This window comes from Hesperophylax consimilis, chromosome 20, assembly GCF_061612785.1.
Source record: "Hesperophylax consimilis isolate HC1 chromosome 20, BYU_Hcon_1.0, whole genome shotgun sequence".
Taxonomy (NCBI): domain Eukaryota; kingdom Metazoa; phylum Arthropoda; class Insecta; order Trichoptera; family Limnephilidae; genus Hesperophylax; species Hesperophylax consimilis.
In genome coordinates, this window is record NC_142855.1 from 22,667,850 (window position 1) to 22,694,491 (window position 26,642).

At 33.5% G+C, this 26,642-nt stretch overlaps 1 protein-coding gene across 1 annotated transcript in view; it reads right to left on the reverse strand.

Annotated features, from left to right (window-relative positions):
- Positions 1-268: 268 nt before the first annotated feature.
- The window catches only part of LOC149414361 (uncharacterized), a 144,323-nt gene continuing 117,949 nt past the window's right edge, over positions 269-26,642 (reverse strand). The window contains exon 4 of the mRNA XM_089644255.1: positions 269-541. Within this exon, the coding sequence (XP_089500381.1) occupies positions 349-541 (193 nt within the window). The 3' untranslated portion in view covers positions 269-348. The remainder of the gene's footprint in view (positions 542-26,642) is intronic.

Sequence of the window (26,642 nt, forward strand, 5' to 3'; positions counted from 1 at the left end):
AGTAAACTTTTCGATTCATTCGTTAAGTACGTGCAATCCCGTTTTTAACCGATCACGAATATTTAGAAGAGTTTCTTAATAAATTAGCAATATTCAATATTAGTTATTTTTCTTCGTGCATTAATACAAAGTAAATACATATTTGCGGAGCAGAATCTTGCACCATGTTTAAGCACGAACTGCCATTTAGGCATACCTGACCATTTTTAAGAAACACTGTATACTAACTGAAGATCTGAAATCAAACACTTGAATATGTTCTTAGTTTCAGTCACACTTCGATGTATCACTCAACTTGCGCCAGGTTGAAGCACAGACAGCCTGTCTCGTGTTGCGCCAACCGCAGACCTAAAAGGCCGGATTGTCGCGGAGATGTGCCTGCTTGGCTACGCCCATTTTCAGGCACTTGCCCCACCAGCTGCGGTGCAGACACACCTTGGCAGGCTTGAGCACAAAGCACTTGGTCTGCACCACGTTGAAGAACAGGCGGCCCACCATGTTAGCGGCGTCAGTGTTGGCCAGCTTCAAGCACGCGCGGAACCTGCAAAGCAACGGAAAGGTTAAAAAAATCCATTTATGAAATTCAAAATTTTAAATGTTTGGGGTCATTAATATATTTATTAATGTCATAATAGCATAAAGGATAACAAATAATTATAAGCAATAATTAGTCATCCGAAATACTAATACAAATTGAAAACATCTCCCGGGTAAAAAACGGGAATTTAACACGTGCCTTCTGATGTCCGGTCAGATGCTCTGTATCCACTGAGCTATGTCGGCTTATTTCCAGCCCGCAAAATGATTCAATATGTGCTAGTATCTCAATCAACAATTACTGCTTATTATATTTTTTCACCTGTAAACAACCAACTTTATTTTTGTAGGAAAGGCTTTGTTAGTGCTAAATTTCTCACTAGATGGCGTCGAAACATATTATATCTTCATTTATTGGTGAATTATTTTTTGAATTTTCAAATATTATTATATTTTTTTAATGATAAAATAACGTTTATAAGACAAGGTTTTATGCATAGCATAATGGCACGGGTTCAATTCCCGCTGGCGGCATTTATTTTTACTCGGAAGATGTTTTCAATTTGTATTAGTATTTCGGATGACTAATTGCTTATAATTATTTGTTACACAATATCATGTTTTTTCTCATAAAAATCAACCTCACCAGGACTAAGCCTGTATTAAGGTAAACAATTTAAATTTGAGTGAAGCAAACATGGAGTAATCACTGACGTAAAGTAATACAACATACAAACACAAAATATTTCAAAAAGACAGAAAAAATATGTATTTGGTGGGTTATTTGCAGAGATGTGCAAAATGGGTACCCGAAACCATTTGAAATGCAAAATGGAAATGGGTCAAAAATTTTCCATTTGAAAATGCAAAATATAAAATGGATTTTAGAAAAGCATTTCAAATGCAAAATGCAAAATACCTATTTTCAAAATGCATTGAAAATGTAAAATGGTTTCTCAGGTCAAACAATTAAAATAATTATAAAATTTTAAAACAATTTTGTCATTTAATAATGGACATCAATGTAAAACAAACATATTACATGATGGTAAATCCAAAAACACCACGACTACAGATTATGAAACCACAAAAAATTTGCGCGGGACTAATGTTGCCAACGTAAAAACATAGAAACTGCTATCTAACATTTAATATTGCAGCGTCATGGCCCCAGGTTTAGTATTTGAATCAGTATTTTTTGTAATGGTATCACTCAATTGCCAGGGCTCCTACCAGGGAGCAACTTGACAAATGTAAATTATCTCTCATAGCGAGGTTGAGGACCGACTGATATTTGGGGCTTATGAAAAAAAGATGAGTGGAGATAGTAGGAAGAATGTTGCAAAAAAGCATTTAAAATGGAAAATGCACTGAGAAAAGCATTCAAAATGCAAAATGGTTTTTAGAAAAGCATTTAAAATGCAAAATGGAAAATACACATTTTGCATTTTGCATTTCCATTTGAAATGGATTTATTTGAAATAAAGCACATCTCTGGTTAGTTGACAGTTTATTGTAACATTATTCCAAAGAAGAAACAGAGTAGATAATAAAGACATTTCCATCCTTGAGTATTCTGGGCAATGAGGAATACATATGGTAATTAGTCCCATAATTTCTGCCCTTAAATAAATCTCGATTTGTAGTATTACGTAATGGAATCTGAAATTTTATCAATGCAAGCAATTCTGGATTATCAAATGCATAATTTAGAATTTTATATAGAAATACAAGTCAGTGAAAATGATTTAGAAAGATTCTAGTCTACCCATGCGTTAAAATAAAATTCTCACCTCACCTTCAAAAAATAATAAATTAAATTTATTAATGTTATTTATAATTAAGGCCCCGTAGTAAGCGTTCAAATATGATTTGAAAGGGAGACATGTTTGAAAATCGTTTGGAATAGTGCAAAAATGTCTCGACAAATGCTTTAGTTGCATTTAAAGATACACTGTGAATTTTGTCATGCCTATAACACATTAAATAACAGAACAAAGCGTGTTTTTAATAATTTTCGGAACTCACTTTGCGATTTTTTCTATCGATGAAATTTCATATAATTAACGTTTCAGCAAAACAAATGTATAGATATTATCTTCAAAATTAACATATATTTTTTAAGAACTTAAAAACATAGAGAGTAAAGAGGAAGCTACAAGCCAAAAAAGTGTATGTTCTTGGTATACCTTATATTGTAGGTAATAGGCATTACAATCGCTTGACAAACGGAGTCTAGAAACGTTCGATTTCAAGCACAAAACTGGTTTTTATTTATTTTGTAAATAATTTTATAAGAAAGCAAAAAAGTTAATCAAGTGAAACTGTCACAGATAATATTAGCTATAATACTGTATTTTTTAAGTTGTTTCTTTTACGCGTTCATACATTTCAATTGAAAGAATAAATAAATTGTGGTTTACGTTTATATTTTTTATTGAGTAATTTATTATTTTATTTGTATTGTACTCAAACGAACCGATAGGAAAACCTTCAATTTATCTAAAGCATATTTTTTGGAATTCATAATGTACACCAATTCGTTATAAAGATTAATCAAAATAGTAATTTGGCGTTAAGCTTCGCCTTAATCTATCATTATCAGCCTTCATCATAAATGGTTTTAGCACAAGCACGTCTCAGGGATCTCATTTCTGCAGTATTCAGTCTACTTTAATGCTTCCTCTTTCATTTCCATGCCTCACTGCCACACATCAGGGTTGGCACCAGTTCTGCGTTGTAGACTGCTAGCTTTGATTATTTGTACAATTTTTTGTTCGCCTAGTTTTTAAAATTTCCATAAATAAATAACTAAAATTAAATATCAGTGTGTTAAAACCTATCAGTATTTATGGATATTACTACAACACCGATAATTTACAGTTCATTGGGAATCGCAAGGAATAAAATAAAAATGGTGTGGCATTTTGGCGGGAAAAGAATTTAGTCTATAGCGACGCCATCTTGGGTGAGGTATTGCCCAAAATAAGTTAATAAGCAAAAATATTAACTGTCGGAGGAGCGATCCAAAAGTCGGTATATGTAGTTAATAAGTTACTAGATATCATTCAAATGCACAAAATATAATTAAACACACTCGTAGGTATGTTTATACAATTGCATGCATACGGTCATTTGATATTAAGGCGATGCACTACGTAGTAATGCAAAATCATGTGTTTTTGGTTTGAAAATGTGGTCGCCTAGAAATTTTTCAGATGCTTTAATTAAATACTGCGAGTAGAATACATCTTGGTCTTTGAAATAATCGAGATTTTTTTAGATAAGTCTTTTTATAAGCTCAGAAAAAAAAATAATGTATAAGGCCTATAAAAACTACTTTACAGTCCAAAATCTCCTACTTACGAACCCATTTTCGGTTATGATTTTATTGTATAATGTGGTAAATTAAGTTATTTATAAAATGATCCAGAAAAAAATAAATATTTATGCCTGAACATACACAAAATAAAATAAAAGGCACTTTTTGCCATGTTTTTTTCTTGCATAAATCAAAATATGTGTTATTGATAGCGCCTCGATTTAAAATATTACACGACGTAGTGGATCGCCTTAATGTATTTACAAGGAAAAATTAATGTCGTAACGTGAATTTGCTGCCATTTTGTTAGAAATTAAAATAAATTGGGCTGTGTTTCCACGGAAAGTTTATTTGAAGGTTTAAAATTGATGAAATTAAGTTGAAAAATGATATCGTTCAAATAACAACCTCCTGAGTAGATGCACATTTGTGCTGTCACGCTGCGTTAAAACAACAGACGGAAATTGGTCAAATAAGCTTTAACAATAATAACGCGTTCTTCGGGTGTGTATCGCTCCATTGCTTGTTCTCTTTATGTTGGAAACAGATAGAGAATTAGTTGACAACTTCCTAAGTTGATGCACATTTGTGCTCGTTTTACGACATTTTTAATTAACCTCAACACAGGCTTGTCCTAGTGAGGTTAAAAATTCTAACGTAAAAAAGATACAATAAAAAGAAACAGTAAAAAATTTTGCTCGTAAAACATGGCCAATGTCATAATTCGAATGTGACATAATTTTAGCAAATGACTGAACTGAATTTATCTTGTAGACAGATATGGAAATAGTTGACAACAAGCAATGGAGCTATACATACCTGAATAACGCATTATTATTGTTAATGCTTATTTGACCAATTTCCCGTCTGTTATTTTAACGCTGCGTGAATTTCATCTCTCCTGAATTGAGCACAGATGTGCATCAACTAAGGAGGTGGTCATTTGACCGATATCATTTTTTTAACTCAACGTCATCAATTTTACACTTTGAAACAAAGCTTTCGTCAAAACGCGAGAGCCCAATAATCATATCAATAAAAACATTGATATGATTGGAAAATTTTAAAAATAGCAAAACAAGTCACGCTTAGCTGCCACAAGACAATTTGTCTGCAGGTTTAAACATTGTTCTTTAATTTGATAAACTTTACAAAATATAACCATGTTATTGATAAATTTAATTTCAGTAATGTAATGGTCTCTTTTTCTGATTGGGGTTTCTTTCATGCTTCCAATATTCCTTCCTCGGCTTATCATTTGGATAAATTTTGTAGGTAGGTATCTCAAAAACACATTTTAGCGAGTCCATTATTTTTAATGATTTTTTTAAATTCCTCCGAATCAGTTTGGCAAATTTTGTATCTCGAACACAAAATAAAAAATAGGGCTAGTCTACGACAATGGCTTTCATAGTGAACAAATTGAACAGGATTTTAATAATTTTGAAACACTTTCCGGTAAGATGCTGTGGAAAAAAAATGTAAGGCGTTTGTCCTTAAAAAAACTTTACGCATTCACACAAAAAATTGAAAAAAACATACTCTTTTCCACATTTATAAATTTTGTTAACAGTAGCAACAACCGTACCGTAGAAATTTAAAATCAGAATTGAAAAATATTTTAAATTAAGGCGATGCACTACGTCGTGTAATATTTTAAATTGAGCCGCTATCAATAATAACCCTTACGTAGATGGCGATAAGGTTTAAATTCCCGCTTAACACCATCCGCCTGTTTTGATTTATGCAAGAAAAAAACATGGCCAAAAAGTGCCTTTTATTTTATTTTGTGGATGTTCAGGCATAAATATATTTTTTTTTTCGATCATTTTATAAATAACTTAATTTGCCACATTAAACAATAAAATCATAAACGAAAATGAGTTCGTAAGTAGGAGATTTTGATCTTTAAAGCAGTTTTCATAGGCCTTATACATTATTTTTTTCTGAGCTTATAAAAAGACTTATCTAAAAAATACTATATATATCTAATGTTTCAAAGGCCAAGATGTATTCTACTCGCAGTATTTAATTAAAGCATCTGAAACATTTCTAGGCGACCAAATTTTTAAACCAAAAACACATGATTTTGCATTACTACGTATGGCATCCCCTTAAAACGGTTATAACTTTCAGATCTCACCTCTGACTTTTGGTATTCAGTACGTGGCATATAGCTTGTCTTGTGTGTGCGTTTGTTACATGTGGCCCCCACCCCTAGACCTAAATGATTGCTAAATGGACCGTGAGCAGAGTTATCTGGCTCCCTGACAATACGCCTATTGTGCCACGAACACCTACCCTGCAACCTCACACAATCCACACAATCCGAGCGAGCAACCAGCCAACCGACTGAGGAACTAACTTCCTTTATATCGCTTCTGCATGAATTATGCGAAGATTTGTGGGGACAGCAACCTTTTTCCCACAATTAATTACCAACAGATTTACTAATAAAAAAAATAAAAACAACCGTTAAACGATTGTTTAATTACACATCGAATAAATACTTTTCAAGCTTAGATTCGATTTGATACTAGTAAAAATGTCTTTGACTGGGCTGCGAAAGAGCTGGCAACGTTGAATTTCAGCAGACTGACACCTGAAATTCCAGTGTTGAAAAAGTGAGGTTATTTCGGCGTTATTTATTATTTTTTGCGGCGTGAATTTAATAAGAATGCTATGAAAGTGATATTTTTAAGTAGGTAATTATATATCCTAGAAATTAAAGTTTATACGATACCACAAATGAGTGCAAAATGTAATTTTTTGTTTTGGTTATTCTTTAAGAATTATTATTATAATTTTCGTTTTTTTTCAACTATTTTCGTATTTGAAATAAAAGAAATATTGTACATTCTTTCCCAAATGCCAATCGGGTAGGACAGATATTTATTTCGTATGTTAACTGCTGGAATGTCATCCAATTTCAGAGAAATGCGTATATGTCGGCTTGTATGTGCGTGATTGCCACCAAAAGCTGAAATAATGCATTATCATTGCCAACGAGTCTATCTGAAGAGTTTCAGTTCAATCGGATGTCTGGAAGTGGGTTAATTTCATTGATGTATTATAATAAGATGAGACATGAAGCGAAAAAATATGTTTCGCTATTTTACGTACAACTTTTCCAACGCTCTAACTAAAACTACCGAATCCGGTTTACGCGCACCGCTGATCGCGTTCTAATAGTAGAATAAGTTTGTGTTGATGATGTCATTTTAAAATTGCTTTGTATGAGAAAGAATTTTAATCACCTTTATTAGATTTGAATCGGTTATAACAGGATGGGGCAAAAGTAATCACCCTATTGGAAAACGCTATAACTTTTGCAAATGGCGTCTAATGTCAATTCGGTTTTCACATTTGTGAAGTAAACAAACGCAAAATACAAATCGACAAGACATGAATCGGTTTATTCTACAAAAACGCGTAATAACAAGCAGTAAAAAAGTTTATTATAAAAATAAAAAAAATACAGCAAAAAAACATAGGATGATTAATTTGCCCCACCCTGTATAATGATTTTATTTAAAAAGTTTTTTTAAATAGATAACAACCGGGTGACAAAAAAGGTTTTCTATCTCTGCGTCACCACCAAAAACAACTCTATTTTTTAAATATTTATTTTATTTAAAAAATCATTTTGTTATGCAAATAAATACATATTTATAAATACAATTACAAAAATATACCTAGGATACATTAATTTGCGTACATCTAAATAAATATTCAAAAACAATACAATAAAAACCCTCTAGAAACATTTGAGATTTTAGTAATACGTTCATCAGAAATAATTAAAATAAACCCCACGGAAATATTGATTTTCTAGGTCTCCTAAGGCAAAGTCGACCGTAGGTCCATCCATTACGGCAGGCCGCGCGCCGAAATTGTTTTTACACGACTTCATCACTTACGTCGTTAAGATACCGACTTTAGTTTATTGATTTGTTAGGGCAATTTCAAGCGCAGGTTTGTCCAATACATCAGGGAAGCGCGTCGCATATTTTTGTGCACGGCTTACGTCACTTAAGTCGTTAAGATTCTAGCTTTAATTTAGGATATTAACATCTAGATTTGAACATAAAGCGTGGTGTTTTCTCTTTCCAACACATTTAGATCATATTACTCACCACGGCAGGGAGACAATGATTTCTGTAAGGACTATCTATATAAGCTATTCTAAAAGCAGACAGATCAGCCGCAAGAGATAATAATGACAATGTTACATTTGAATTTATGTAAAATATACCCCACCAATAAACACCGCTTAGTCAACATTTATTATTGGTGTAGTTTTTTATTCAATAAATCATTATTATAATACTATCGCGGTATATTTAGGGTGTATAACACCCCCCAACGTAAAAAGCTATGATGTCAATATTGGGTTGATGAATGAAGCAAGATAAAAAATATTTTTCGCGCAATAAAGCGCGCACAAAGGGATGCCACGTTCCCTGGCCAATAATGAACACGTTATAGTCCTGTTTCGCGTTTACAGGCAAATATCACTGTGCGATTTACGAATTTATGCAAGAAATAATAATGATATTTGTGGTAAAGTTTTATCAAAGAACATATTTGCAAAAAAAATACGAAATTTGGAGAAATGGTTATTCCAGTAAGTTTGTAGCTTGAAAGCGGGGGTACCTTGAGTCAGTTCTGATTTTTTGCCGAGTTGTTTATGATGTTAGTCTAATGAATAAATAATCCAAGTATTCGACCTCGAGCGCCGAACGCCACATTGTCAAAAATCAAAAAACAGCAAAATTGTCCACCTTTCTTCAGTTTTTGGCCATATTCGCACATTTCAGAACACCTTCGAAACTTCACTGGCTCAAGTGCCCTGAAAGAATCCAGTACAAATTGTGCTGGGTGGTGTTTAAATCCATCAATGAAATGGCCCCACCCTACATCTCTGAACTATGCGTCCCGGAAAACACTCTGCTCTTAAACAGTCAACTCTTAGATCAGCAACATCATCAGCTGTAGGCAGACTGATAGAACCTAAGCGCAAACCAAATACTAAGTTTGGTGATCGCGCTTTCGGAGCATCTGGGCCGAAGGCTTGGAACAAACTCCCTCTGGAACTAAGATCCATAACAAGTCCAACAGAATTCAGGTCTAAACTAAAAACTTACCTTTTTAAGCTGTCATACCCTTAAATTATTCCTTATTCGATTTCGGAAACAAGTCCGAACTTTTGTTTACCCGATTTGTGGTTTGTAGTTAAGTTTTTCACGCAGCCAACAATTGCAAAAAGGACAAGTGATTAGTGAGCACATTTTGTTTTCATGGACTAAATAGTTGTTTTAAAACGCGAATTGCCTGTGTACTGTCAGATGCATTTATTGACAATTCACAAAAAGGGAAAAGGTCAGGCCGCCTCCTCCCTCCGCACAACTTGGTTTGTTACACTTTCCCTAATGGGAGGTGGAGATGTGGAAATTGTGGAGATGTGGAGAAGTTTGTTGTAATGTGGAAATTCGCAAAGAGTGCAAGGCTGGTGTAAGCGTAATGAGTAAATTGAAGAAAGGGAAGCTTAGATGGTTTGGGCTTGTAGAGCGAATGAGCGAAGGAAGGAGTGTAAGGACAATATATGACGCAATTGTGAATGGTAGCAGAAGTCGGGGACGCCCGAGGAAGACATTACACGATCAAGTGAATCAGATACAATTTATTAGATGTATGAATGTGAATGAGGCAAGGAGTGTGTGGTGTGACCGAGTTGTTTGCCGGTACGTCCTCTCTGCCTGTCCCTGTGGAGAAACGGCGTGATGATTATTTAGTTACTAGTTAGGACTATAAATTTGGTTGTCTATGTTGTTGTTTCATGCATGTTTCATACCGGCTGCGCCAATGTTATTTAGTGTGAGATGTGGGTTACCTACAGTTGTCATGTTATTAAAATACTACAATTAATAATAATAATTGTTGTACTATTCCTTTTTTGTAACAAATAGAGATAATGATATCCTCGCTGGGATCTCCCATGCTGAGGATTTCATTGAAATATTATTAAAATTTAATTTAATAATTACATGATGTTTTTTGTACAATTGTGTTTTGATTTAAATGTTGTAATACTGTTTAATTATGAATGAAAGTGGGATTTTGCTGTGGAATTTAGTACCATGGGAGGCTTTTTTACCCACATATTGTATATATGTTGTAGTTCCTTTTTGGATATGTTTTTGACCTTGAGATCTAGTGTATCCAAAATACGTGTTACATGTTATTTCTTATGTTTTGTAACAATAATTATAATATCCCGTGATTGTTCGTGAATCTGCGTTAGTACCTATACGATAGAGGAGAATTACTTGGCTACATAATAAACTCAAAATAGTGTATAAAATAGTGTCTGTTTATCCGCTTAGTTCTTCTAAACTACGCAACGGATTTTAATACGGTTTTTACTATCATTTAGAGAATTTCTTCCGGATGGTTTATATATATAATACATACATATTATATTTATATAAAGTAGAGAAAAGTCGATGTTTTGTGATCTAAGTGGTAAAAAAAAATATTTTCGTGCGCTTACATTGCTAACGCTGGCTAAACCTTATGAGATACATCAAAATAATGTACTACGGAATTGTATATCTTAAAAAGGCCTACAGAAAAGTCTACAATGGTATATATCTATCTCCTAAGGATAACCCCCAGTAACGCCGGGTACACGTCCGCTAGTATTGTATAATAAGTATTTTCTGTTTGGTCAGTTGGTTACTTTTGTTGCAGAACCTTTGAAGTTTCTCACGAACTTATAGACTGAGCTTTTAATAGGGTATGCTCTACCTACAGGTTTGACACAAAGTAACTTCCGAAAAAATATAATACAGGGTTTTCCAACAAGAGGTGTTATTTTGAATAGCCCGCTATTTCGGTAGATGTTACTTTTGAAGCTGTCATTTTTGACATTTGACAAGTAGAAACTACGCCATTACTAAAAATGGAACGATACACGCTTCAACAACGCATTGAAATTATTAAAATTCACTTGAGTGAATCAAATGCAAATCATCTTGAGGGATGAGGCCCATATGCAACAAGCAAAATTGTCGCATCTGGGGCTCGGAAAACCCAAGAGTTATTTTTGAAAAGCCTCTCTATCCTCAACGTGTGACTGTTTGGTGCGGTTTATGGTCCGGCGGATTCATTGGACCTTACTTTTTCGAAAATGAGGCTGGAGCAACAGTTACGGTGAATGGATTGCGCTATCGAGAGATGATTAAAGAATTTTTATAGCCGGAATTGGATGGTATTGATCTGGACAACGTTTACTTTCAACAAGACGGCGCTACGTGCCACAGAAACAACGAAACCATTGATCTTTTATGATCGAATATCAAAATAACACCTCTTATTGGAAAATCCTGTATTTACTGACAAATAAACTAATGTTTTTAAGACAAGGCTTTTTAAACATAGAACAAAGGATAACAAATTATTATAAGCAATAATTAGTCGCCTAAAATATAAATAAAGAATTGAAAATATCTCTCGGTTAAAATAAATGCCGCCAACGGGAATTGAACCCGCGCCTTCTGATGTCCGGTCAGGTGCTCTGAAACCACTGGGCCTTGTCGGCTTATTTCCAACACGCCAAATAACTCAATATGTACTAGTACTTCAATCAACAATTACTGCATGTTTTGCTTATAGAGAGATGTGCACAAGTTGGAGAGTCACTGGTTAATAAAACTGCTTTGATAGATTCCACCTTTCTTGACAAACACATCGTCATCTTTAGAGCACAGGCGTCAGGTGGAACTCCTGTCATTGTTCTACCGGTATTTGAATGAAAGATGCTCCGACGAGCTAGCGTCAATCGAAGACACGCAAAACGCGCGCCCAACATTGATACAAGGTTGATATTGTTATTACATGAGAATGGATCGTTTTTACGACTCGTTCTAAAGTTCAACAGCTAGGCTATGGAACGATTTGCCAGCCTCTGTGTTTCCACCCTCCTACAACATGTGATGTGAAGTTAACTGAACCTAATTCAGAGAAACCACGCACTTTGTCTCAGTAACGTACATTCAATCTATTAATTCAATATTTCAAACATATTTTAAATAAAGTACTTAAGGCGATGCTATACGTAGTAATGCAAAATCATGTGCTTTTGGTTTGAAAGTTTGGTCGCCTAGAAATGTTTCAGATGCTTTAATTAAATACTGCGAGTAGAATACATCTTGGCCTCTGAAATAGTATAATAAGTCTTTTTATAAGCCCACAAAAAAATAATGTATAAGGCCTATGAAAACTGATTTAAATTTCAAAATCTCCTAATTACAAACCCATTTTCGGATATGATTTTATTGTATAATGTGGCAAATTAAGTTATTTATAAAATGATCGAAAAAAAAAATATTTATGCCTGAACATCCACAAAATAAAATAAAAGTCACTTTTTGGCCATGTTTTCTTCTTGGATAAATCAAAACAGGCGGATGGTGTTAAGCGGGAATTTAAACCTTATCGCCATCTACTTAAGGGTTATTATTGATAGCGGCTCGATTTAAAATATTACACGACGTAGTGCATCGCCTTAATTGCTTGTCTGTATACAATTTGTTTGAGACTTATCAGTTCCATACGGTAAAATATTCCACAATCATATTTGCTAGTGTTAAAGTTTAGCTGTCAAAAAAATAATGGTTTTTGTAATCACCCTGTAGCGGGTTTATTATTGGATACATTGTAGGAACAATGGTACAGGGTGTGGTATAGGGTGGGTAGCAGGGGGTGGCTATAAGAGTGTAATCCGTGACATTTAGTGCGCTGATCCGCCATTAAAACGAAAATTGGCCAAATTATTGCCACAACGTCCTACCAGAATTCTACTTCATTCTACTCAAACACCACACCACGCCACTGGACAAAGAAACGGAAAAAAATGTTTTTTTTTTTTTAATACTAGTTTGTAAATCAATATTTAATAAATAAATTGCACATGAAAATTAAAAAAAAAAAACTTTTTAATAATAACATGTGTAATTTACATGGGGTCCAGAAATAGATTGGTCCATTTTGATTCGGTTTTGTGGTCTTTGACTTTGTCTTTAAGAGGAAGCTACAAGCCAAATATGTGTATATTCTTGGTATACCTTATATTGTAGGCAATAGGCATTAAAATCGCTTGACAAACGGAGTCTAGAAACGTTCGATTTCAAGCAAAAAACTGGTTTTTATTTATTTTGTAAATAATTTTATAAGAAAGCAAAAAAAGTTAATCAAGTGAAACTGTTACAGATAATCTTAGCTATAATGCTGTATTTTTTTAAAGTAGTTTGCTTTACGCGTTCATACATTTCTATTGAAAAAATTTTTTTTTAGTAGTTTACATTTATATTTTTTATTAAGTAATTTATTTATTTTATTTGTATTCTACTAAAGCGAAACGATAGGAAAACCTTCAATTTATCTAAAGCATATTTTTTGGTATTCATAATGTACACCAATTCGTTATAAAGATTAATCAAAATAGTGATTTGGCATTAAGCTTCGCCTTAAAATGTTTTGACTTAGGATTGAATCTTCCTACTCAGGAATTGAAGTCGACATCTCTACCAACTTGGCCGATTGCCGATCGGGTAGGATCGAATTTCAATAATAATAATAATAATAATAATAATTGGATAATTTGTAGAGCGCCGTTTTTGTGAAAAATCACCTCAAGGGCGCTGTACAATTTATTTCCTAGGATCTACATTTGTTATTTAGAAACTGCTCAATCAACTGATCAACTGATCAACTGCTGTAATGTCATTAGGTTTCAGATAAAAATGTATATGTCAGTTTGTGTATATACGTGATTGCCACCAAAAGTTGTCAGAATGCATTGTCATTGACAATGATGAGTTTCAGCACGATCGGATGTCGGACTGTTTATTTTATTTTAATATGCGTCGAAGGGAAGACTGGCTATAAATGTTTTACAACATAATTGCCGAAAAAAAAATATTAATAAATAGAACCTAAATGTATTTTTTTTAATACCTTAGATCTAAACAACTTAATTTGCCAGAAAAAAAGGTTCTTAAGTAGAAGATTTCGCAATTTAAAGCAGATTTCATAAACCTGATACTTAATTATTCACTATTCAGCTTGTCCCATTAGTTTCCGGACACCGTGTATTCTGTTATGTTCTGAGGGTTATAATTAATTCTTTAATCACTGAAAATGTCAACCGATGTGTTGTGTGCATGTTCTCGATTCGAAAACAGAAAACAGTTTGAGTCTCACGGACTATTCCATGCTATACTATTTTTCAAAGATCGGGTGTACCGCAAGGCTCTAATTTCAGCCCACTTATCTTTTTTATATTTATAAACGAAATTTCAGAAGTAATTTTGCACTCTAGGTTTATTCTCTTTACTAACTAAGTAATAAATTTAGAAAACAGAAATCAATTTAGACAAAGGAATCGGATTGAGTTCAGTGTTTTTAAATGCTCAATTGTCTCCCAAACTAGGACCAGTCATACCTGGTATTACCGGTGTAGTAAAATTTATTAGAAATAAAATTATTTATAAAATTTATCGTAAGTTCAGCATAACTTGAAAAACACGGCCCCTAGGGTCAAATAATTGACCAAAGCCGCAAAGAAAATCACCCTTACAATATTATTTTAATTGGGTGTTTGATTTGCACGAATTGCACATTTTGTTTCCTGGAATAACCACAGAGAAAAACTATTCATCATTTACTAGCTGTACCCCACCACGCGTTGCTATGGCTTAGATAGATAAACAATAGCGCGTATTTCTTTTACACATGGCGCTGTTTTTTTTTTAAAGAACATGTTTTTACCTCTCACAGGTGACATCTACAAGGTCAAGTTGGTCGCCTGTCCCAGTAAGATAAGAGATCCTGGATTCGATTCCTAGTTGTGACCTTAATCTTTTAATTTTTCTAGGTCTTGTTCTGTTTCATGTTTCGTTTATTAGTATTATTAGTTGTTTATGTATTTAAAAAAAAAATATCATGTAAAGCTAAATACTTTCGTTAAATGGTTAACATCTTCAGGTCAATTTATCTTTCTTCTATCATTTTTTATGTTTGTACTAACTGCCACGCGTTTTGTGGTCCTGGTTTAGGTGGATGGGCAGAAAGAGAAGCAATAGCGCGTGCTGCTTTTATGTCCAACAGATGGCGATGTTTTTTTAAACAAAAGCCTGTTTTTACCTAAAACCACACGCGTATTCGAATGCAAAGTTGTGTGAAAATTTCAAAGCAATCAGTGAAGAACTTTTGGATATACAAGATTTTGAACAAACAAACATTTTTATTTAAAAAGAAGATAAGTGGGTGGGTTTGTTTTTTATACAAAACTACAGTTTTATTCCAAGTTTGCTGAAATATTTCACACTTGACCATCAAAACAAGAGCAATGTGACCGTCTACATGAAAGTTAGAGAATTTTTGGAGTGCAATTGTCAACCTTTGGAAAGAGTAGACAATTTCAAATATCTTGGCTTAAGGCCCCGTAGTAAGCGTTTAAAAATGGTTTGAATGGGAGATATATAAATACGAATGTTAGAGGGAGCGCGCTAATATTAAAAAAAACTATATAAATTAAGCGAAAATGGTAAAAAATATTTAATAAAACATGACTCGTTTGAAATAGAACAAAATCTCTCTAAAAATGTTTTAGTTGCATTTAAAGATACACTGTAAAGTTTCCAAGCCTATAACATATTAAATAATAGAACAAAACGTGTTTTAATAATTTTCGGAGGTTACTTTGCGATTTTTTTCTATCGAGGGAATTTCATATAATTAACGTTTCGGCAAAACAAATTTTCTTCAAAAATATATTTTCTTAAACTTAACTCGTTAATTTTGAACTTTAAGCAGTTTTTATAGGCCTGGTAATTAATTTTTCTGGGCTTATTTAAAAGACTCTAAAAATTGCTGGATTATTTCAAAGGCCCGAGATGTGTTCTACTCATAGTATTTCATTAACAATCAACTTTTCAACCAAAAACACAAAAAATATATAATAAAAACACATAAATTTGTTTTTGACCACGATAGTTTTATTTTCACTCTACCGGTTTCGGGAGATCCCTTCCTTCGTCAGAGTGAAAATAAAACTATCGTGGTCAAAAACAAATTTATGTGTTTTTATTGTAAATTATGATGAGCCACAAAGTGAATGCTTTTTACAATTACACAAAAAAATAATTTACATTACTTCGTAGTACATCGCCTTAAGAGATTTTTGCCAATATTTTTTATGTTTGTTACTGAAAGTTTTAAGGCGATGCACTACGTCGTGTAGTATTTTTAATTGAGCCGCTATCAATAACAACCCTTACGAAGATGGCTATAAGGTTTAAATTCCCGCTTAAAACCATCCGCCTGTTTTGATTTATGCAAGAAAAAAACATGGCCAAAAAGTGCCTTTTATTTTATTTTGTGGATGTTCAGGCATAAATATTTAATTTTTTTTCGATCATTTTATAAATAACTTAATTTGCCACATTATACAATAAAATCATAACCGAAAATGGGTTCGTAAGTAGGAGATTTTGAACTTTAAAGCAGTTTTCATAGGCCTTATTTTTTTCTGGGCTTATAAAAAGACTTATTCAAAAAATACTCGATTATTTCAAAGTTCAAGATGTATTCTACTCGCAGTATTTAATTAAAGCATCTGAAACATTCGTAGGCGACAAAATTTTCAAACCAAAAACACATGATTTTGCATTACCACGTATGGCATCGCCTTACGTTATAATTTTAACAGTTTTTTGCTTATGATTTTGCATCGTTTTTGACTAAGGGTTGACAAATGAAAACCCAGCAACTGAAAGGAAAGTAATAATACCACAAAGCCCGCGCTAACAGGTCGGTCCGTTAGTCCTTTAGTTCATAGAGCACAGTGTACACAGCACATGGTAGAGGGCACGAGGCACAGTGCTACAATCAATTGGCTTTGTTAAGTGAATGTTCGAGTTCAACTTAGTTGTGGCAAATCTGGTTCCTCCCGGGAACTTGGCACAATTCCTTAAACTATGGGACACTAAACTAATCATTTATTTATTTACGGTAAAAGTACATTTAAATACAGAATAAAACATTTTTACTGTCATACCCTTAAATTAAATATACCATTCTTGAGAGAAAGTCGAATTATATCCAATTTTGTCCTAAATCCTGTATCTAAATTTCGCTAATAAACAATTAGTTAATGTTAATTAAGTTTTAATCTCAAGTGACCTACCAGGTAAGTATTGTACTGTATATTATCTCCACTTGAAAATCTCACAAATTATCCTACTGTACTCTATTTATCCTCCATAATATATACTTTTTCTTCCTTCCAAATACAATAATTTGTATAGATTTTAATTTTGTAATTTTTTCTACTTTGTAACCTAGTTATATTATTTTTTCGCAAATGATTTTAATGGAAGTGTAGTATAAATTAAAACAGTATGACTTGTAAACATTGTATATTTATTGTAAAAAAACACAAATAATAAACAAATACAAAAATTAAAAAAAAAAATTATTTATCCTTTTTGCTATACATAAAAACTTGTCTTATAAACATTATTTCATCATTAAAAAAATAATAGTGTAAAACGCCCATTAGTTTGTTACATAATAATAGATTATTACAAATCATAAAATGAGGGTAGCAAAAAATGTTTTAGAATCACGTTTTAAGATATTTGTTTGTTACTGGCCATACTGTAAATTACTCCAGCCCTTTCCCTCTCCCAATTCGGTGTTGGGAGGTGTTAGTGTTGTTACCACGTCACTCAGGCCAGGGATTTGTAAGACAAGTACCCGGCCGGTGCCAGTACTAAGTAGCAGGGGTATTAAAGCAGCGATCGGGGCTTAAAGTGTTCAACTGTTGGTCGAGGATTGTGGATTTGTTCAGACATCAATGTCTGAATCAGTCTCACGGGTTTTAATTTAGCTAAGTCGCAAACCATAGGGCGAAATGACGTAAATTGATATGGTTGAATTAGATCAGTGGTCACAGCACTTCCCTGGCAAAGAAGTGGTCCTGAGTTCAATTCCTAGATGCTTTCGATTGATTGTCTTCAATGACTAAATATTACAAATTGAGGTTTTAATCATTAAGGTTAAACGCAACGCTTGTTATATTCTACGTAATCATAGATGGCGTTAATTAATTAATTTGATCCAAATTCGCTTTTTGCAAGGTATTGCTTTACAGTATTAAGACAAATTATATGTTTGCGCCCGCATATACGCAATATGAATATGAATAAATAGTTTTGTCTATATAAAAACTCAATTCTATCGAGGAAGGCATGCAAATACAATATTGGTTTGAATAATCGGTACAATATTGTATTTGTATGCCTTTCTCGAAAGAATTGAGTTTTTAAACGAACAAAACTATTGATTCATATTCATATTGCGTATATACGAGCGCAAACAAATGATTTTTCTTAATATTGTAAAGAAATACTTTGCAAAAGCGTATTTTAATAAAATTATTTAATTAACGCCATCTATGAACACGTAGAATATAACAAGCGTTGCGTTTAACCTTAAGCTATTCAAAAATTTTAAAAAATCATCTAGACTTGTAGAAAAGTTGATGTTTTTATCCAAGAAATATCTAGATTGAATTTAGTTCTGGTAGAATCTTGCAATCATACACAAAGATAGCAGCCAGTTGATGAATGAAACAGTTAAAAATGACGTAATTTGATATGGTTGAATAAGCTCAATGGTCAGAGCAACTTCCCGGAAGGAAAAGGTCCTGGGTTCAATTCCTAGGTGCAATTGAATCCTTTTCTGTTTCATACTGTTCGATTGAGAGTCGTTAATACTGTCTTCGATGATTATATAAGTTTTATTAAATTATATCGGTTTAATATTAATATTCTTAACTTAGACCGCTTCCTCACTGGTCGTTTGCTGCGTGCATTGAATGCGGGGAACTTTGCGCGATGTCGCGCTGTGTGGACTCGCACACGGCACACTGCGGCATACAAATGATGTATTTCAAAAGCATCCATGTTCATTATCTTTAACTTAATTTGCGGCCATCTTGGTTATCGTGGTGTACTGTTAATTTCTAACATCAGAGTAACCGTTCGGGTATTAGACCCAAACGTCCGACATGCTGTCTCTGTCATGTGGTACTACTACTGACACCTATGGAGACACCTACTACATATACTTGAAACTACGTACTCTAACGACGAGCGGCATTGAAACCACGTATAATATATTTACCAACACTACAGTTATCAGTGTACAGGCATTATTAAAGGTGGTATTGGTGAAATCCTAACAGTGAGTCTAGTTAATTATGACGCGAAGGTTCAGTTTCGCTTATTCAAAGGGTCGAGAGCCGGCTACAAAAGGCAGGATGTGGCCCGGCGAGGAGCGCAGGAAACTAACCCTTAACGCCGCAGGAAATAGAGCCTTTGAGGGGTACGAGTAACTCTCGTTAAAAGTTACAAAATCGACTGTTTCTTATTCTCTAACAAAGGGTGACTAAAAATTAACTTCACAAGTTGTATTCGATTCCAGTCTCGGTCCATGAGATCGAAATTATTAATTTGGGACCATTTCGGGGTAAGTAACTACTCACATAAAATAAACTATTTATCGGCCGTTGTTCCCAATCCTACTGATCAACCGTTGAGCCGAAATTTTGGCTCAACACTGCTGAAACGCACAACTATGCTCTTTCCAACGAAAATTTGACAACTGAGCGATCAACCAATTTAAGGGAGCTAAACTACTGGATTAAGCTTGCCTCAGTAAATGACTACTTATAAAAAGTGTCGACAGAGTGAACAATATTCGCGACGCTAAGGCATTAAAGCCATATTTCATACGACTGTTTAAAAATATATTAAATATCGGTTTATTTATTACAGTATTTAATATTATATATGCATTAATAATAAATACAATAATTAATTCGTCCATATTAATTTAGCATTCAAAGGTTTTACTTTGATGTCATTTTATAATACATGAAAGTGGGCGGGGCCACTTAAGATAATCAACAGGAAAGTTGTTTGGAAAAAGGCGAATCGAACGTTACTGATCAAACCACTTGGCTGATCGGACCCTAAGATTGATCGTTCGAAATGTTGGGAACAACGGCCGTTAGGCTCTCTTTCTTAATACTATCTGTTACGCTTAGACATCATCCTTGCATTCTTTCGCGATCTCCTCATTTGCAATACAGACATACATGGTTTTACATATGAACTCCTCGGGGGTCTATGATATCTTAAATTATTCACGTTCAATGAACTCAAATTTGCTTTGAATTTAAGTATCATTTTCAAAATTGGAACTGCTTGTATTTAGAATAATTCATACAAGTGTTAATTTAGGTACTTACCTATAGTAAATACACCCCCACGGGGGAGTACCTACCCCAATTGGGATGCCATAGTCTCACTGGCTCCGGTTAACAAAGAGCAGTTAGGACTCTAGTGCTATTTACTTGTATAGATTGGATTTATTCTCAGAATATGTAAGCTATTAAAAAACCCTCAGTAAATTCTAGATCCCAACGATTTTCTTGGAATTTCGAAATGCCCCGAGGTATCTAAAATGTGCTACAAGTTACTTATTTTTGAAGTTGTCGTTAAAAAAAATACTATTTTAAAAACTAGGTAAAATTACCTTTGAAGTATTTGCATTTTAAAAAAACATTGACCTTTCTAAAAAATAAATTTTTTAATATCAAACATGAAAAAGTTAACAAAAAAACGTAGGTACCGGGATATTTTGACTATTTATACTCGGAACGGAACTTAAATAACTCGGAACTTTATATATTTTGACTCGGAACGTCCATAATTTTGAAATAATTCTATATTTATAAAACATATTCCTTTTGTGAAGGTAATTAGTAATAAAACTGTCGCTTCATTTTTTATAACGTTCATACAAAAAAAAAATATAAATAATTTTTTTAACTTTCAACTGTCAATGAAAAAATGCGCCAATTCGCAATCATGCACTTTGATATATGTTTTAAATTTTATCCATGTAATAATTTATAAATATTTTATACCAAACTGTGAAGAATAATTATTTATCTTTCCAATGACGAACATATCACATATCTACGGATTATAGAAAAAATATAAAAATACTTTTATAATGTATTGACGCCCCGGTCAGATCTGTCCTTCAGAGGCTATAATGGAATATGATGTTTGTGGCTAGTTATGTCCTTCTGAAGCTTGAAGGGTTAAGGCGATGCACTACGTCGTGTAATATTTTTAATTGAGCCGCTATCAATAACAACCCTTAAGTAGATGGCGATAAGGTTTAAATTTCCGCTTAACACCATCCGTCTGTTTTGATTTATGCAAGAAAAAAACATGGCCAAAAAGTGCCTTTTTATTTTATTTTGTGGATGTTCAGGCATAAATATTTATTTTTTTTTCGATCATTTTATAAATAACTTAATTTGCCACATTATACAATAAAATCGTAATCGAAAATGGGTTCGTAAGTAGGAGATTTTGAACTTTAAAGCAGTTTTCATAGGCCTTATACATTATTTTTTTCTGGGCTTATAAAAAGACTTATCTAAAAAACACTCGATTATTTTAAAAGCCGAGATGTATTCTACTCGCAGTATTTAATTAAAGCATGTGAATCATTTCTAGGCGACCAAATTTTCAAAACAAAAACACATGAATTTGAATTACTACGGATGGCATCGCCTTAATTAGAAGTTGAAAAGAAAAAAAATGTTCATATGGAAGCACTATTTGGAATCCGTATTACTGCAAATATGAACCCATTGTAGAAACAGTTAAATAAAAGAAACTTATCTTTATCATGTCCATCGAAGATCATACGACGGATGTCTGTGAGATTAATTCACTTAAAATTATAAAGCAATTGGCTGATCTAATATATGTTTACACTAAATAATTAGCTTCCATCTTGATACTGCATTATGTCTTAACTATATTGAAATAAATTTTCCCAATTTCCATTGGTTAAAACGTCGTAGAATGTTTCATCTGAATAAATTTAAAAATTATATTACCTATTTTAGCCGTTTGACCCAAATGTGTCACCTTTATAATAAGATAGAGTGTGATGAATTAGACATTTTCGTCGATAATTTATACTGATTCAGAAAAAAATGTTTATATTGTATCTCTATTGTGTCTCCATTGAGTATCTTGCGTCTCTATTATGTATTTCGTGTTTTATATTGTATTTCTATTGTTTATATATTTTGTCTCTGATGTGTCTCTATTGTGTCTCTTGTGCCTCTATTGTGTATCTTGTGTTTCCTGTGTCTCCGTAGTGTCCTTTGTATCTCTATTGTGTCTCTTTTGTATCTGTTAAATCTGATTAAATTTTAAATAATATCGCCTATTTTAGCCGCCAAATATGTCACCTATACAGGGTGTATCGGCACTAACCCGACAAACTTTAACCAGCTATTCCTTAGCACATTTGGAGTAAAAAATGTTATGGGCACTTTGCTGTCCGGTAGCATTTTTTTTTCAATTAAAAACAAAAAAAAATAAAATTTCCACACTACATCACTGTCATTGGCATTGCGTTTCGTGTTCAACAGCTTTATAAGCAAGTATGTCAAAAAGCGTCTTCGCTCTTTCGCACACACTAAATAATAATAGTTAAAAATGAGACGAATGGTGTCGTGCCATTTCGTTGTGATTGTAAGTGTGCGCCAATATAGGTACACACGTGCATTATTCAACGGAATTCGAATAAAATATTTGCCAGATGGGTTTTCAAACTTTGACAAAGGATAAAACAGTGGTGACATGTGGTGAAAATATGAATAATAAATTTTTTATTAAAAAAAAACGTTACCGGACAGCAAAGTGCACATAAGATTTTTCACTCCAAATATGCTAAGGAATAGCTGGTTAAAGTTTGTCGGGTACGTGCCGATACACCCTGTATAATAAGATAGTGTGCTTAAGTAGATATATGTCATTTTCGTAGATAATTTATACTGATTCAGAAAAAAATGTTCTGCTAATTATATCATGCATTGCTTGTATCTCTATTGCGTCTCTTGTGCCTCTAGGTGTGTCTTTATTTTGACTCTATTGTATCTCTATTGTGTATCTTGTGTCTCAATTATGTATCTTGTATCTTATATTGTGTCTGTTGTGTCCCTATTGTGTATACATTGTGACTCTGTTATGTCTCTTTTGTGTCTCTTGTGCCTCTATTGTGTATCTTGTGTTTCCTGTGTCTTTGTAGTGTCCCTTGTATCTATATTGTGTCTCTATTTTGACTCTATTGTGTATCTATTGTGTATCTTATGTCTCAATTATGTATCTTGTGCCTTATATTGTTTCTCTTGTGTCTCTATTGTGTATATATTGTGTCTTTGATGTGTCTCTATTGTGTCTCTTGTGCCTCTATTGTGTATCTTGTGTTTCCTGTGTCTCTGTAGTGTCCCTTGTATCACTATTGCGTCTCTTTTGTGTATTTCGTGTCTCTTGTGTCTCTAGTTTATCTTTTGTGTCTCTATTTATGTCTCTTATCGTATTATCTGAGCTTTAATAACTGGATTGTTCTCACATAAGTGAGATAATTTGTAAAAACCCATTATTTATAAATAAATTTACAATAATAAAAATAAAATCAAGCAGAAAGACGACAGACGTTAGAAGTTAAATAGCTAGTTGTAGGATGTGGGTCGCGGGAGGGGTGGTTTGGGTGTGTAAGTGGGGGCGGGGGGGGGGGAGGTTGTGCGAGGTTACAGTTATACAGCCCTATCGCTTCACAGCCAGTACCCCTATTGTGTTGGACGCCAGGGCTGTGCAATCTGGGGTCGCAATTCAATCTTTATATTATTGGTTCCTGTTTTAATCCATTAATCAAAAAATCGGGGTCCTAAATTATTTCTCGATTGAGCCGATAGAAAAATTGTGCAATTTTTTTAAAAATGATACAAAAGTTTCAAAAATCAATGGCTACATCCCAATGTTCAGTTTTGATGGTCTCAATCGCCGGCCTATACCCAATGAGACCACAAGACTGTCTACCTAATGATACCCAATGAGCCTATGATACTTTCTACCCAATTGACACCGAGAGACCATCTACCAAATGATACCCAATGAGACCATGAGACTTTCTACCCAAGATACCCAATGAGACAATGAGACTTTCCACCTAATGATACCCAATGAGACAATCAGACTTTCTACCCAATGATACCCAATGAAACAGTCAGACTTTCTACCGAATGATACCCAATGAGACAATCAGACTTTCTACCCAATGATACCCAATGAGACAATCAGACATTCTACCGAATGATACCCAATGAGACAGTGAGACTTTCCACCTAATGATACCCAATGAGACAATCAGACTTTCTACCCAATGATACCCAATGAGACAATCAGACTTTCTACCGAATGATACCCAATGAGACAATCAGACTTTCTACCGAATGATACCCAATGAGACAATGAGACTTTCCACCTAATGATACCCAATGAGACAATCAGACTTTCTACCCAATGATACCCAATGAGACAATCAGACATTCTACCGAATGATACCCAATGAGACAAACAGACTTTCTACCCAATGATACCCAATGAGACAATCAGACGTTCTACCGAATGATACCCAATGAGACAATGAGACTTTCCACCTAATGATACCCAATGAGACAATCAGAATTTCTACCCAATGATACCCAATGATACCCAATGAGACAATCAGACTTTCTACCCAATGATACCCAATGAGACAATGAGACTTTCTACCCAATGATACCCAATGAGACAATGAGACTTTCTACCCAATGATACCCAATGAGACAATCATACTTTCTACCCAATGATACCCAATGAGACAATGAGACTTTCTACCTAATGATACCCAATGAGACCATGAGACTTTCTACCCAATAAGACCATGCAAACTCTCCAGGAAGGGTCACATATATTTGCAGTAAATGTTAAATTGGACATCATACATCATATATTTTTAGTGTGATTTTTCATTACTTAATTTAATTGATTTACTTCTACTAACGTTCTCGTAGTAATTTTTGGTTCCATTATTACAATAATGAAAACAACAATAAATAAATATTTAATTTTATGCAAAGTACTAATAACCCAATTAAAAAATAAATAATCACAGAATATGAAAAGTCCATCAAAGTTAAAATTAAAGTACTGTGAAAGTTCTCTTCAAGTTCTGTTACTATGTAGGTACTGTGAATCAACCGGCATGATGAAATAATAACGGAACTTGAATTTAAACTTTAAAATTTGATGAATTATTTTGTGAAACGGCCCGTTCTTATAGATTTATTTTACAAAATGTAAGCAATAATGGGTTAACTTAACCGTTTGGCATTTCATCTGTCTGCATATTTGATTGTGTGTTCCGTTTCCAGTTCAAGTTGGTAGCAGTGATGGATATTAACTTTTATCCCGCCGTTATTACTGCGAGCTGTCGAATTGGAATAATAATAATAATAATATTTTGATGAATTGTATAGCGCCGTTTTTGTGCAAAATTAATAATACATTTCTACTTTATTATTACTAACTATATATGGAGATAATATACAGTACAATACTTACCTGGTAGGTCACTTGAGATTAACACTTAATTAACATTAACTAATTGTTTAGTAGCGAAATTTAGATACAGGATTTAGGACATAATTAGAAAATAGGATATAATTGGACTTTCTCTCAGAAATGGTATATTTAATTTAAGAGTATGACAGCTTAAAGAGGTAAGTTTTTAGTTTAGACCTAAATTCTGTTGGACTTGTTATGGATCTTAGTTCTGGAGGGAGTTTATTCCAAGCCTTCGGCCCAGATACTCCGAAAGCGCGATCACCAAACTTAGTATTTGTCTTGCGCTTAGGTTCCATCAGTCTGCCTACAGCTGATGATGTTGCTGATCTAAGAGTTGACTGCTTCAGACCAGTGTTTTCCGGGACGCATAGTTCAGAGATGTAGGGTGGGGCCATTTCATTGATGGATTTAAACACCATCCAGCACAATTTGTACTGGATTCTTTCAGGGCACTTGAGCCGGTGAAGTAATCGAGACGTGAGACTACGTAAGAGTTGATAAGTAGTTTTGTTGCTTCTGTAGGAAGATTTCTTCGAACAGACTTGAGTTGTCTTAGGTGAAAAAAACCGGTGCTTACAGTCCTATTTATTTGACTTTAAAATAAAGGTCTGAATCTAAATTAATACCAAGAAGTTTGACTGTTATAATGTAATCAATATTATGGTACACATCTGCCTGAAGAAAATTTACAAAAACAATTATCATTGGGATAGTTACATTACCATGGACAATTAAAAAAATATATAATACATCTATTTTAAAATGTCTTTTAAAACGTATTTATATTTAGGAACGACATTTATTAAGTATATTAATTGCTGTAATGTTTTGTAATGTCATTGTTTTGTGGACTGGAATCAACCGCGCTAAAAACCTCGCCAAATGTAACTCTGTAGGACCGAAATTTATTTCTTATATTATTAAATTTCAGAGAAATGCTTATATATCCGCGTGTGTGAACGTGATTGCCACCAAAAGTTGATAGAATGCATTGTCATCGACAATGAGTGTATCCGCCGAGTTTTTTCTCGATCAGATGTCGAGAAGTGGGTTAATTTCCGCTTACAAGATTTGCATTAATTACATTACATTACCGAAAACAACAGTGAAATTTAAGTAGATGTGTATATAAATGTAAGGATAATTTTTTTTTTTGAAATATC